The 13,135-nt window shown below is 29.4% G+C and overlaps 4 protein-coding genes across 7 annotated transcripts; 2 read left to right on the plus strand and 2 right to left on the minus strand.

Moving 5' to 3' along the window:
* Positions 1-603: 603 nt before the first annotated feature.
* Positions 604-1,379, plus strand: LOC103574784 (DNA-directed RNA polymerase III subunit RPC9). The gene is made up of 3 exons (XM_008554306.3): positions 604-774; positions 851-1,118; positions 1,180-1,379. The coding sequence occupies exons 1-3, from the start codon at positions 767-769 to the stop codon at positions 1,297-1,299; spliced, it is 396 nt and encodes a 131-aa protein (XP_008552528.1). The 5' UTR covers positions 604-766; the 3' UTR covers positions 1,300-1,379.
* Positions 1,303-2,986, minus strand: LOC103574783 (density-regulated protein homolog). Of its 3 annotated transcripts, none has more exons than XM_008554305.3 (5): positions 2,899-2,986; positions 2,075-2,178; positions 1,741-2,005; positions 1,515-1,654; positions 1,303-1,438 (listed from the first exon to the last, which is right to left on the minus strand). In XM_008554305.3, the coding sequence occupies exons 2-5, from the start codon at positions 2,174-2,176 to the stop codon at positions 1,394-1,396; spliced, it is 552 nt and encodes a 183-aa protein (XP_008552527.1). In that variant the 5' UTR covers positions 2,177-2,178; positions 2,899-2,986; the 3' UTR covers positions 1,303-1,393. The 3 variants fall into 3 exon arrangements, with proteins under 3 accessions (XP_008552527.1, XP_008552526.1, XP_014300796.1); XM_008554304.3 differs by lacking the exon at positions 2,899-2,986 and adding an exon at positions 2,713-2,787; XM_014445310.2 differs by lacking the exon at positions 2,899-2,986 and having other exon boundaries at positions 2,075-2,475.
* A 232-nt stretch (positions 2,987-3,218) lies between these two features.
* Positions 3,219-10,636, plus strand: LOC103574786 (clustered mitochondria protein homolog). The gene is made up of 3 exons (XM_008554307.3): positions 3,219-3,310; positions 4,737-5,419; positions 5,511-10,636. Exons 1-3 carry the CDS (start codon positions 3,223-3,225, stop codon positions 8,886-8,888), a joined length of 4,149 nt encoding a protein of 1,382 aa, XP_008552529.1. The 5' UTR covers positions 3,219-3,222; the 3' UTR covers positions 8,889-10,636.
* A 72-nt stretch (positions 10,637-10,708) lies between these two features.
* On the minus strand, positions 10,709-12,433 carry LOC103574787 (U6 small nuclear RNA (adenine-(43)-N(6))-methyltransferase). 2 transcript variants are annotated; one of them, XM_008554309.2, is made up of 4 exons: positions 12,282-12,433; positions 11,853-12,204; positions 11,238-11,788; positions 10,709-11,170 (listed from the first exon to the last, which is right to left on the minus strand). In XM_008554309.2, exons 1-4 carry the CDS (start codon positions 12,384-12,386, stop codon positions 10,712-10,714), a joined length of 1,467 nt encoding a protein of 488 aa, XP_008552531.2. In that variant the 5' UTR covers positions 12,387-12,433; the 3' UTR covers positions 10,709-10,711. The 2 variants fall into 2 exon arrangements, with proteins under 2 accessions (XP_008552531.2, XP_053598783.1); XM_053742808.1 differs by having other exon boundaries at positions 11,853-12,194; positions 12,282-12,362.
* Between the last annotated feature and the right edge of the window lie 702 nt (positions 12,434-13,135).

Consider the following 13,135-nt stretch of genomic DNA (forward strand, 5'->3'; position numbering starts at 1 on the left):
AAATTCCTCCTTCCTTCTTTCTCCTCACGCTCTGTCTTTATTATTTGTTTCCTTGTCACTCTATCATTTTTAAACGAGTCGCTGCTGCTTTTGCGCACCCGCGTCGCTCTTCTTTTTCACTCTACACTACTACACTACACACTTCTGGCCCTTCTGGCTAAGCATTAGCACTACAAATATTTTTAATAATTATTTACAAACCATTATTACAATTATTTTATTTTATTAATTAAAATCTATTGTAATATCTATTTGATTATTAATTACTATTACACTCCTATTTTTAAATTTACCGCCTTTGTATTTGTAAATCACGCACTTGCCACAGCAGCATTGCCGTGCATTTTTTAAATTTTAAAACAGCGTCCTCTTCTCTCAACACATATTTATAATAAATAATAAATTAGCGCAAAATATTCAAGATTCAAAATTTAATTTTTTCAATAATTACTCGATTTATTTTTAATATTTTTTATGTATAAGTATTAATTGACATATATTTTAACATAAAAATTATAAAGGTTACATCGAAATTTAAAGAATTCAATAGATAAAATTTTGGATCACGAGGAGTGGGGAAAGGGCAAGAGGTGGGGGCCGCTCTAGAAATCTAGAGACAACTGCATGATGTGTGTGATAAACATAGCCTATACACGTGTGTAGTTTCTATAACTATCGAAGTCATTGATAAATTCATGTGCTATTTGTTTAAATACGTAATTATTTGAGTAAGGTAATTAAGTACGGTGATTAGTTATTTATAATAATGGAAGTGTAAGTATACAATTTATTATTAATTTCAAATTAATCAAAATCATATTTCACACTCATTAAATGTAAATGATTATAGAGTAAACGAAAATGTTGCATATCTGAGTAATTATGAAGTACTGGAAGTACTCAGAGGAATAAAAGCCAATAAGGAACAAAAATCTAGGAGTCAATTAGCAACAATAACTTATGAAACAGTTCGATGCTTAGAAGAAAGTACCTGCAAAACTCAAACTCCTGAAAAAATTCAAGAATTTATGAAGGCTCTTAAATCATTTAAATTAACTAAATGTGAAAAGTTGGCTTTATTGAATTTATGTCCAAAGACACCATTAGAAATGCAATTGGTAAACAAATCAGTATTTATCATTTTAAATATTAATAATAATAATGAAAATTTATTTTTAGATTATCGAAGATAGTGATGAACGTTTGAATGAGAATGAAGTTGAAAATCTTTTGCAATTAGTTGCAACACACTTAGGAGAGCCTGAAAATCAGGATGAAGGCATGGAGGAAGCAAGTTGATTATTTTTTCTTTTTTTTTTTTTCTTTTATTGTTAATATCTGAGGTGTCGTGATAAATATTGTGCGATTATATGACAAGAATTCTATTGACTGATCATCTCTTCTGGTCTCCCAAGTCATCAATCGAGTCTTCATCAATCTGTAATTAAAAATATTTATTATATAAACAAAATAAATTTAAGTCAGTTTATAAAAAAAAAAAAAAAAAAAATTACTTGTGGCCATTTTTCCGGAATAACATCAAACAAATCGTCTTTTACATCTCCTTGAATGACTATTTCATCATCTCCAGTTACACTTGAACCGCAAGCAAATTTACTTCCAAAAAATTTAGCCGCAACCTTTAGATCAATATCTGAAACAAAAATAATATTTAAAATGTCTATATCAATTTATCAATAATCTTTGTAAGCAATTAAAAAAAAAATAACTAATAATTACCAAAAGTACTGAGACCAGTAACAACTGTGACTGATTTCTTTTTACCCCTGGGTGCTCTCGAGACAGTTATCAACTTGGGGACATCCTCCTTTTTCTTAGTCTTCAGCATACCTTTACCTCCACGTTTCTGTCTCTTTTTTTCATCATCGCCAACACCTGATTCACCAGTTCCATCTTCCATTAATTTTATCTTTTCAAATTCTTTTGGAAGATTTCTTTCCAGCCATTGTTTGCATTTGTCATACTCTGGATAGTACTCGCAGTACTGTTAAATAAAAAACAAATATTTATCAATATATTTATTAAAAAAAAAAAAAAAGTAAAATAAAATTACTTCAAGTGGTAAAGAACAGTTTCCACAATATTGAACTTGAAGTGGATACGTGACATTGGGATCTGGTCCAAGACGAAATTCCGGTTGCTCTACCTCTGCCATTGCTATAATTTATTATTATCACTTTTATATTTAATAAACGTTATATAAAATTATTAATTTATTATGTTAAAATAGTGCAGTCTTATTTAACAGTGCGATAACTGTGAATTATTTAAAATAATAAATATGTTATTTAAATTATTTAATATCCACGCGATTGAAGGACTATTTTTGTGTTTTTATGATTTTTGCTACAGAATACGAATTACTATGAATGCTCCGAATTAACGATCGTAGGTTACTAGATAACTAGAGAGGTTAGAGATTGTCGAGGAGAAATAGAAAAAAATTGGTTATGTGTATTGCATATGTGTTTTTTAATAATGAAAATAATCAATGGATGGCGTTAGCGGTATTGGTTGATACCGTGATACTATAAAATTACAAGGAAAGAGCTGAAAGAGGAGCTCACATGTGTGTTTTCTCGCTCACAGAACAGAGATACCAGTGAGCCAGCGAGGGAAGGAACAATCAAATGGAAATAAGTGAGAGAGGTAGATGGTGGTGGTTTTGAAGACCTAGAGCATAAATCTAACCAAGAAAGACAGAAGATCCCCAGACACAGACTTAGCACACACACTACATACAGACTTAAAACAAGTACCAGTAGTACAAGTAGTTAAAGACGAAGAACAAGAAGAAGAAGAAGAAGAAAAAGTATATACTAAAACGAACGAACAGAATAGAAGAGCAAGTGAATGAGCAAGTTTGGTTCGATTTACCGTCTAGTTCAAAGTAACACCAGCACTAGCAGCAGCAGTAGTACCAGAGCCACCAGAGCACACCAGCACCGCCAGCACCAGAGTCACCAGAGTAGACTGGATCATATCAGAGAGGCTAATTCACACACTCTTCGCGGCCTCGTTGCCGTGGTTTTCACCAATTATTCAATCTATTATATTTTTAAGTGTTAAAACTTTATTTTATAATTACACAACTCTTACAATAAACCAAAGTTATACTAAATATCATAAAAACCATATAGATAATAATTATTGTGGTGACAAAGTTATTTAAATAAGTACAACGAGAGTTTTAAGTGGGACATGGGTCTTGAGTCTCAAGTTGAAGCAAACGGCAAGGATGGAGCCGTGCAAATTAATCCGATGGTTAATGGAAAAGACAAGCGCGAAGGTAACTTCCTTTGTCAGTATAATATATTGCAATAAATTAAAAACTAATTCTTTATTTATTACTATTTTTAATTATTATTTTATGTTACTAAAAAGCATGAGGAATTGTCTCATCAAGATACCGGGCATCGCACTCTCGTGTGTTATATAACATTCAATTGCACATACAGATTCGAGGTCTCGTGGTCATGTGAGCTCGATACTCACATTATTATACATATATATATATATTTTTTTTTAATAATTCTATTTTTTAAATTTTATTTGTTGTTAGTTTTATTATTATTTTATTAATCATTTATTATATGCATTGTCATTATCATAAATTTATTGGAGTTATCACATAAAAATCGATTAAATAATGAATATATATATACATATATTTTTTTTTCTCCATATATTGCTTGTGAAATAAAAACGTTGCATCATCTCAGCAACATTAAATACGTCTAATTGTACTGAGTTTAAATAATTAATAGTTTTATTTTATAAATTGTATAATTAGATGGTTTTATTATAATTTAAAAAATTAACAACCAACAAATGAAAAACGAACGGGACTTGAATAGCCGAGTACCAAAATGTATGACCACGTGACTGACAACGTGGTTTCTTTAATTTTATATTTTTTTTTTTCCCGGTTTTAAATTATTTATTTGATTCATTATTATTATATTAAAAATATAAAATTTTATTAAAGAATTTAATAAATAATTAAGTATTATAATAAGTATATTAATATGTAAAACCTTGGACTTGAAACCTAACCAGTTAGACCCACAGGGAGTCAGAGAGGAAACCGTTTGCGTAAAAGAGGGGAGTGTGAAACAGAAAAAATAAAATATTAAAAAAAAACATACACACACACACACACACATAAAGTGCAGAATGTGAAGCACTTGAAGATTATTTTTTATTTTACGTTGAATTCATTGTCTTCTTTAATTTATAAATTTACTTAAATGTTTATTATATATTTCTTAGTTTTTTATTGTAATTATTTTATTATTTCTCATGGAGCGATACAATTAATTATTAAGTGCTGAGTAATCTTTGAAAATAAATATACTAAATAAAAGAGATAACCCGTGGTTATCTGAGGATTGATTCGCTAACAACATACTACTTAGCACTTAAAATTATTATTATTGTTATATTAAATAAATATATTGTTTTTAAAATACTAGTTTTTTGAATGTACACATAAATTGCATATAAATAGTTTGATGATAAAAATACTTTTGGCATTTGAGAGTACACTTTGATTTACATTGCGTGTATTTATAAGTTTACTCGTGAATGCAAGGGAGCCCCGACTACCCTCTCTAATCCCTCTGTCTAAAACAAATTCTTGTTCTTTTTCTTCTTGTTTTTGTATTATTATTACATGTTAATTAAATTTAACATTTTAATGAAATTTTTTTTAGATGACGAACAACAAGATAATGAAGCGAATGGAAGTAATTCCAGCGATAATATTTTGGAAAAAGGTGAAGTAGAGGCTACAAAGGAAGGTGAAAAGGAAAAGGAAAAAGATAAAGATGATAAAGAAAAGGATGCCGATGATAAGGAAAAAGATGGTGAACAAGAAGTTGTTTTTATACAGGATATGGGTTTTACGGTTAAAATTGTCAGTCCCGGTGGTGAACCTTTTGATATTCAGGTATCGAGTATGGAATTAGTTCAGGAAATTCATCAATTACTTATGGACCGCGAGGACACTTGCCATCGTACATGTTTTTCTCTTCAACTTGACGGCAATACGTTAGATAATTTTGCAGAATTAAAAAATATTGAAGGTCTCAAAGAAGGGTCAATTATAAAGGTCGTTGAGGAACCGTACACTATGCGCGAAGCACGTATACATGTAAGACATGTTCGTGATTTACTAAAATCTGTTGATCCGGCAGACGCTTATAATGGAGTAGAATGTAGTAGTTTGTCTTTTTTAAATGTCGTTACCAATGGAGATATTATGGAAAAGAAAAAAACACGAACAGATGCAATCGATTGTACCCCACCAGATTATATTATACCAGGATCTAAAGAAAGACCTCTTTTACCTCTTCAACCTCAAGCTAAAGAACAAAAATGTCCGCCATGTTTAAAGGTATATATAGATACACATTTTTTTTTTTTTTAAATTTTTTTTTATTGAAAAAATAATTTAGAATAATAATAATAGTGATTATTATTTGTAGGTTTTAACAACTTCCGGTTGGAATCCACCGCCAGGTTATAGAAAATTACATGGAGATTTAATGTATCTACAGGTGATTACATTAGAAGATAAGCAGTATTATGTAACTGCGTGCGCGCGTGGTTTTTTTGTAAACCAGTCATCAAAAGAAACATTTAATCCAAAACCAGCAACACCGAGTCATCTATGTCATAGTTTAATTGAATTATTAAATCAATTAAGTCCGGCATTTAAACGTGGATTTGCAGCAATGCAACGACGAAGAACTCAACGTCATCCATTTGAAAGAGTTGCAACCCCTTATCAGCTTTATGCCTGGTGTGCACCACAAACAGAACATACTATTGATGCTATTAGAGCAGAAGATACATTTTCAGCAAAACTTGGTTATGAAGAGCATATACCAGGACAAACACGTGATTGGAATGAAGAATTACAAACAACAAGAGAATTACCACGTAAAAATTTACCAGAAAGACTGTTACGAGAACGTGCCATATTTAAAGTACACAGTGATTTTGTTGCTGCAGCAACACGTGGTGCTGTTGCTGTTATTGATGGTAATGTTATGGCTATTAATCCTGGTGAAGAAGCAAAAATGCAAATGTTTATATGGAATAATATATTTTTTTCACTTGGTTTTGATGTACGTGATCATTATAAAGAACTTGGTGGTGACGCTGCAGCATTTGTTGCACCACGTAATGATCTTCAGGGTGTACGTGTTTATGCAGCTGTTGATTTACCAGGTCTTTATACATTAGGTACTGTTGTTATTGATTATCGTGGTTATCGTGTTACTGCTCAATCAATAATACCTGGAATACTTGAACGTGAACAAGAGCAATCAGTTGTCTATGGATCTATTGATTTTGGTAAAACAGTATTGACTCATCCAAAATATCTTGAATTATTGAATAAAGCTGGACAACAATTAAAAATTTTACCCCATAAAGTTATAAATGATGCTAATGAAGAAATTGAATTATGCAGTAGCGTTGAATGTAAAGGAATTATTGGTAATGATTCACGTCATTATGTTTTAGATTTATTACGTACATTTCCACCAGATGTTAATTTTTTAAAACTTGATGGAGTTGAATTAAGTAAAGAAGCACGTGCTCTTGGTTTTCCAATAGAACATAAACATCGATTAGCTTGTTTAAGACAAGAATTAATTGATTCATTTGTTGAAGCTCGTTATGTTCAATTTATAAAACATGCTGCTTCACATCTTCAACGATTAACATCATCACGATTATCACAGCAAATGGAAAAAGAAGTTAATGGTGATAAAGATGATAATGATAAAGAAAAAGATGATAAAGAAGTAAAAATAAATAAAAAAGATAACAGTGAATCTGTTAGTAGTGTAGTTGTTGATAGTAATAAAGAAAATTCAGATCAATCAAATATTGAAGCTGATGAAGCAAAAAAAATAGTTGAAAGTATTACAGATTCAATAACTGGTGGTGAAAAACAAGAACTTGAAGAAAGTACTAAAGAAATAGTACGTAAAGCTGCTGCAGCTGTTGGAAGTCTTCGTGAGGCTGAATTTGATGTTAAATTTAATCCAGATGTTTATTCACCAGGTGTACGTCATCCAGATAAAAATGGTGATGCTTTAAAAAAACAACGTCAATTAGTACGTGATGCTGCTGACTTTTTACTTACTGTTCAATTACCAACATTTATTCGTGAATGTTTAGATCATACTGCCGCGGCAACTGATGGTAGTACTTTGGTCGAAGCACTCCATGGTCGTGGTATTAATGTTCGTTATCTTGGTAAATTAGCAGCAATGCTTTCAAAAGTATCACAATTAAAATATTTACATCGTATTTCAGTATCTGAATTAATATTAAGATCAGCAAAGCATATATTTACATCATATATGCAGGGAACAGAATTAATGAGTCTTTCAGCAGCAATAAGTCATTTTCTTAATTGTTTATTATCATCAGCACAACTTAGTCATCCTCAATTAAATTTAGAAGAATTACAAAGTAAAACAGCTAAACGACGTAATAAACGTAAAGGAAGAAATAATGGACCACATCAATCAGAAGTTGAATGGGCAAGTTTGACACCTAAATCACTTTGGCAACAAATAAAATCAGATTTAAAAAGTTATTATGATTGGGAAACACCAGCTCCAGAATCATTGGATGCTACAATTGAATATTTTAATTTACAAAAAATTTCTTTACTTCGTGGTTTTAGTATTAAAACTGGTATACAAATATTATTACGTGAATATAATTTTGAAAATAAAAATCGTGCAACATTTTTTGAAGAAGATATATTAAATATATTTCCAGTAGTTAAACATATTAACCCACGTGCCAGTGATGCTTACAATTTTTATACTACTGGACAGAGTAAAATTCAACAGGGATATTTAAAAGATGGTTATGAATTGATAAGTGAAGCACTCAATTTATTGAACAATGTTTATGGAGCAATGCATCCTGAAATAGCACAATGTTTACGTATGTTAGCTAGATTAAACTATATTATGGGTGATCATGCTGAAGCACTGGCAACTCAGCAAAAAGCTGTACTTATGTCTGAACGTGTTAGTGGAATCGATCATCCTTACACTATCACTGAGTACATTCATTTGGCGTTATATTCATTTGCCAACGGACAAGTATCAGTATCACTAAGACTTCTTTATCGAGCTCGCTATCTAGCTTTACTTGTTTGTGGTGAAGATCATCCTGAGGTAGCCCTTATTGATAGTAATATTTCATTGATACTTCATGCAGTTGGGGAGTATGAACTCTCATTACGTTTTCTTGAACATGCATTGGCATTAAATTTACGTTATCATGGACCACATTCATTAAAAGTTGCTGTTTCTTATCATTTGGTAGCCCGAACTCAGTCATGTATGGGAGATTTTCGTGCAGCACTTAACAATGAAAAAGAAACATACGCTATTTACAAGCATCAATTGGGTGAAGAGCATGAAAAAACAAAAGAAAGCAGTGATTGTCTGAGACATTTAACTCAACAAGCAGTAGTATTGCAGAAAAAAATGAATGAATTGTATACTGGAAAATCAAGTCTCAGTTTGCCACCGATTCAAATTCAACCACCAAGTATGGGATCTGTTTTAGATTTACTAAATGTTATTAATGGAATTTTATTTGTTCAAATTAGTCAGCAAGATATTGAAAACTTAAAAGCTGAAATTGAAAAACGACAAAAAGAACAGATACCTGAAAATGACATTAAACGTCAAGATAGCAAGAGTTCTTCACCATCAATGATTAATGAGACAGATAAAATACTCGCCATTACTCAAGACACTTGCACAAATAGTGTAGAAAATAACAAAGAGACCAGAAAGTCAATAACTACGGACAGTTGAATTAATTTACATAAATAACATTTTTTTCGTATCACTTTATTTTTTACTCCTCTATACTATTAGAAATCAACTGTCCTTTTTTCAACAGACAAAAAAACAAAAAAGAGACAAAGACATACACACGCGTACACTGACATGCATCACTCGCCTTCACAAATCATCAATAATTATAAATCTAGCGCTTGTCCATCTTTTTTTTTATTTACCATACCACCTCAACCGCCACTGTAAAAGCTTTTTTTTTTTTTTTTCTTTTCTTTTCTATTACATATACCAGTATATATAACGTTGTTATAATTACTGTACTACGATAATATTTTATTATTATTACAATTACAATTATCGATAATAATTATTTTACTTATGAATTTTGCTCATCGAGCTAATAAGAACAGGTGATGAAAGCCAAAGATTAGCTCCTCAATATTACAGCGAGATTTATAAAATAATAATAATGATTAAGGTGGCACATAAGATTTTAAAATTTGAATTTAAAAAATTCAGCCGAAAGATGGGATAGTATCTTTATTACTTTTTATCCTAATACTTGTAGTTATTGACTTTGTAAATAATTTTTCGATGAACAAAAATTGTTAGTTCATGTTATCGTCAAAACGAGATCATTGGACATTTTAAAAAAAAACTTAACGCGCATGCTGCGGATATATATATATTTTTTTTTCGTAGCATTTAAATAGATTATTTGTTTCTGTTAACCATGAATTATTTTTTAGAATGTTTTTGTTATTATTTTTATTATATAATTAAAAACGAGTCGTGCCACTGAACCTGTGTCTCGTGGGACAAAGGAAAAAAAGTAGTCACTATGCATTGCATATTGAGTATGTTTATAACTGTTGATCTATTGGCGTTCACTATTCAAATAAAACAACGTGTTCAATTGATTAGATAATATATAATCTAACTAATAATTAATAAAACAATAATGAACGAGTAAACGCTGCAAGTATGTTTATTACTATTATTTTTTTTAACGTGTGGTTGATGATTTATTATTTTACGCATGTTTATTTCTAATCTGTTGAAAACATGGGTGCTTAGTTGAATAGTTATTTTTTTTTTTTTTTTTATAAACTAAAAGTATACCAATTTTAAATATTTCATTATAAGTGCTTCCAAATCAATGACGTATCAAGCACCATTTACGTAAAACGATTAAAAATTAAAAAACAAATCTTCTGTGCCGTTAATTGTATTGTTACGTTTAGATTTATAATGGAAGCATGAGTGATTAGTATGATAAAATTAGGATTGCGATATAAATTGTCATTTGATTACATAGATTACATCATAAGTTAACGTACATGAAAAAAAAAAAAAAAACAAAAAAAAACGATATACTTTAGAGATGCTTATAGGATGTAAAATTATCAATTTTTTTTATTATTAATTTTTTTTCTGCTGTCGAATTTTAATGCCGTAGAACAAAACTTAAACTCGATTGTTTTATTATTTTTTTTTTTAAGTTTGAATAAGTAAAAAAAAAAAAAAACATAATCATTGTTTGCTTAATTCCCGTGATTTTTCTTACGTAGAAGCGTATTTAATACTGTTGCATCGAGCAATAAATTATTTTGTTGGTAGAGATATATAATAATAATAAAAAACAAATATTAAACAATAAGGAATAAATAATTATAAAAGTTAAATACATGTATGATTTGTTAACTATTTGTTGTATAATTTGATATTGAAAAGAAAGAAAGAAAAAAAACCAAACATTCAAATAAGTTAAATAAACCATCATTTTGTATACAACATAAAACAAAAAATTTATTATTATTATTTACTAATTCGTCTTTTTAATTTTTTTTTCTTTTCTTTGGTAATTTTTTAACAATTTGTTTATTTTGTTTTTGAAATTCTCGTATACTAAATTTATTAAGTAAACACTGTTTAAAAGATTCTAATGCATTTTTTCCGCCCTCGCCTCCATTTAAAATCATTAAAATTTTAACACCATTATTATTATTATCATCATCATCATTATCTTCATTAAGTAAATTGCTAACGGCAAGATTGAATTTAAGATAAATTTTATTATCAGATTTCGTTGAATCAATTGTTGAAGATTCCTCTAAATCATTCGTTGTGGAAGGTTGATCTTTATCATCAACACGTGGTCGTTTGTACTCGATTGAATTTAATTGCATTTCCATACGTCGTTTTCTTCTGGCATGGACCCAATTATTTTTGTAAGCACATAATTCATACATGGAACCATTAAAATCTTCTTCCAACTTCAATTTCTTTATTTCAATCTATAAAAATAATATTAAAAGTATAAAATTATTCATTTTATTAATAATTAATTCCAAAAATAATTACTTGTAATTCATCAATCCACTGTTTCAGTCCAGCTGTTACGTCATTTATAGTTTGAAATTTATTATTAAAAGGAAATAACAATTCCGTAGAAAAATAATTTTTTGATTTATCAGTATTAGACTCTTTCATTCTTATAGCTGGAGCTTTTGATAAATCTAATTCGTCTTTGGGTATCAGAGACCAAGCTAGACCCCATCTTTTAGTATTACCCTGACAAAATTCAGTCCACGTGAAATTATAAATATTTTTTTTTCTCAATTCAGATTTACAGTATGCTAAACTACTTTTCTGACCCAACATTGTTGTATATATTTTTATTTTTTCCTTGAGTTCGATACTTTCGTCAATCATTTGACAAACAAAAGATTTCTCACCACCACTAACAGATAACTCAATATCGTGTCCTGTTTTTGCGTTTGTTGGTGGTAAACGTTTTTCTTTTTTCTCAGTATTGTCAACATCAAAAAACGGAGGATTACACATTGTAAAAGAGTATGATTCTTCATCGGTCATTATACCTTTTAATAAAACATTATTCTGAACTTTAATCACTGAAACAAAGTATTTTATTTATAAAAGACATTAATTAAATATTAAATAAATATGAACCAGTACCTTTTATCAAGTGATCTAACTTATTACGTTGGATGTTTTCAACAGCTGATGATACACTCAGTGCATCAATATCTGTACCAATCATTTTCCAACTATATATTTTAGCACATAGCAATGAATATATTCCAATAGCTCCAGTACCAATGTCTATTCCAGATACTTGACTAATTCCAGAAAAATTCATTAAATCTTCAATCCATAAAATATAATTAAGACGAGGTGTCAAAGCTGGTACGAGTTTCTCTATCGGAATATTGACATCAAGATCAAAGTCATGCTTCAGCAAAGTTTTTGTCAACACAGCAAGACTTTCTCTATTATTGAAATTAAACTGCAACTTTCCTGATAAATTCTAAATAATTATAAATAATGATTTCTAACATAAATTTATTTTTAAATAATAATAAATAATAAAAACTGTCGACTTACTACAGATACATGCTGTTGAAATTCAGGATAAAGATCGGCAAGTTGTTTAAAATTTGGCGGTACTTTGTACTTATTTCTTGGATGTATAAATTTTTTTAAAGACATTGTTTTTAAACGTGTTATTATTTTTATATGTAACAATGTCACAAACAGCTGATTTTCCTAAAATAATCTGGTCTTTTTTATCGACCTTAGATACTATTGAATAATAATTAAAATTTAATTTTTCCCGCGCTTTTCCCCGAGAATTCTTCAAGTCCGATCGAGTAAAATAAATGCAAGGATGACTTTATCGAGTGAAATACTCAAGTTAAAACGTTTTCCCTCCATAATTGTGGTTGTTATTACGATTACGACACTGTCGCACCGGTATAACGTCTAAATAAAAATAATAAACAAAATAAATTTCTCGATAAAACAATCGTATTACTTATTTATAATATTGTGGTATATTTTCATTGTAAAATAAGGTAATAATTATCAGAATAAATATTAATTTATGAGTAAAAAAATACATTAGATAGACATTTTAAAATTAAGGTTATCAAAACTTAATATTGATGATAAAGTCATGGGTGTTATTGATAAAACTTATAAATATTATAATTCTTTAGCAAAAAAAATAAATAAAATAATGCCGCCGAAGGATTTGGATTTAGAAGATAATGGCGAAATTCTCTTTTACGTAAAGAAAATAATTGATAATCCATTTTTGACAATAGTTAAACACCAAGTAAATGGCAACATTGTAAAAATGCTTGTCATTTCGGTTAATGGAGTGCAGAGATTAATAACTTTGGACATATCAAGTAGCCAAGACTACACTGTTAATGATCTTCTTGACTCTCTAAATA

Source organism: Microplitis demolitor, chromosome 2, assembly GCF_026212275.2.
Source record: "Microplitis demolitor isolate Queensland-Clemson2020A chromosome 2, iyMicDemo2.1a, whole genome shotgun sequence".
NCBI lineage: Eukaryota > Metazoa > Arthropoda > Insecta > Hymenoptera > Braconidae > Microplitis > Microplitis demolitor.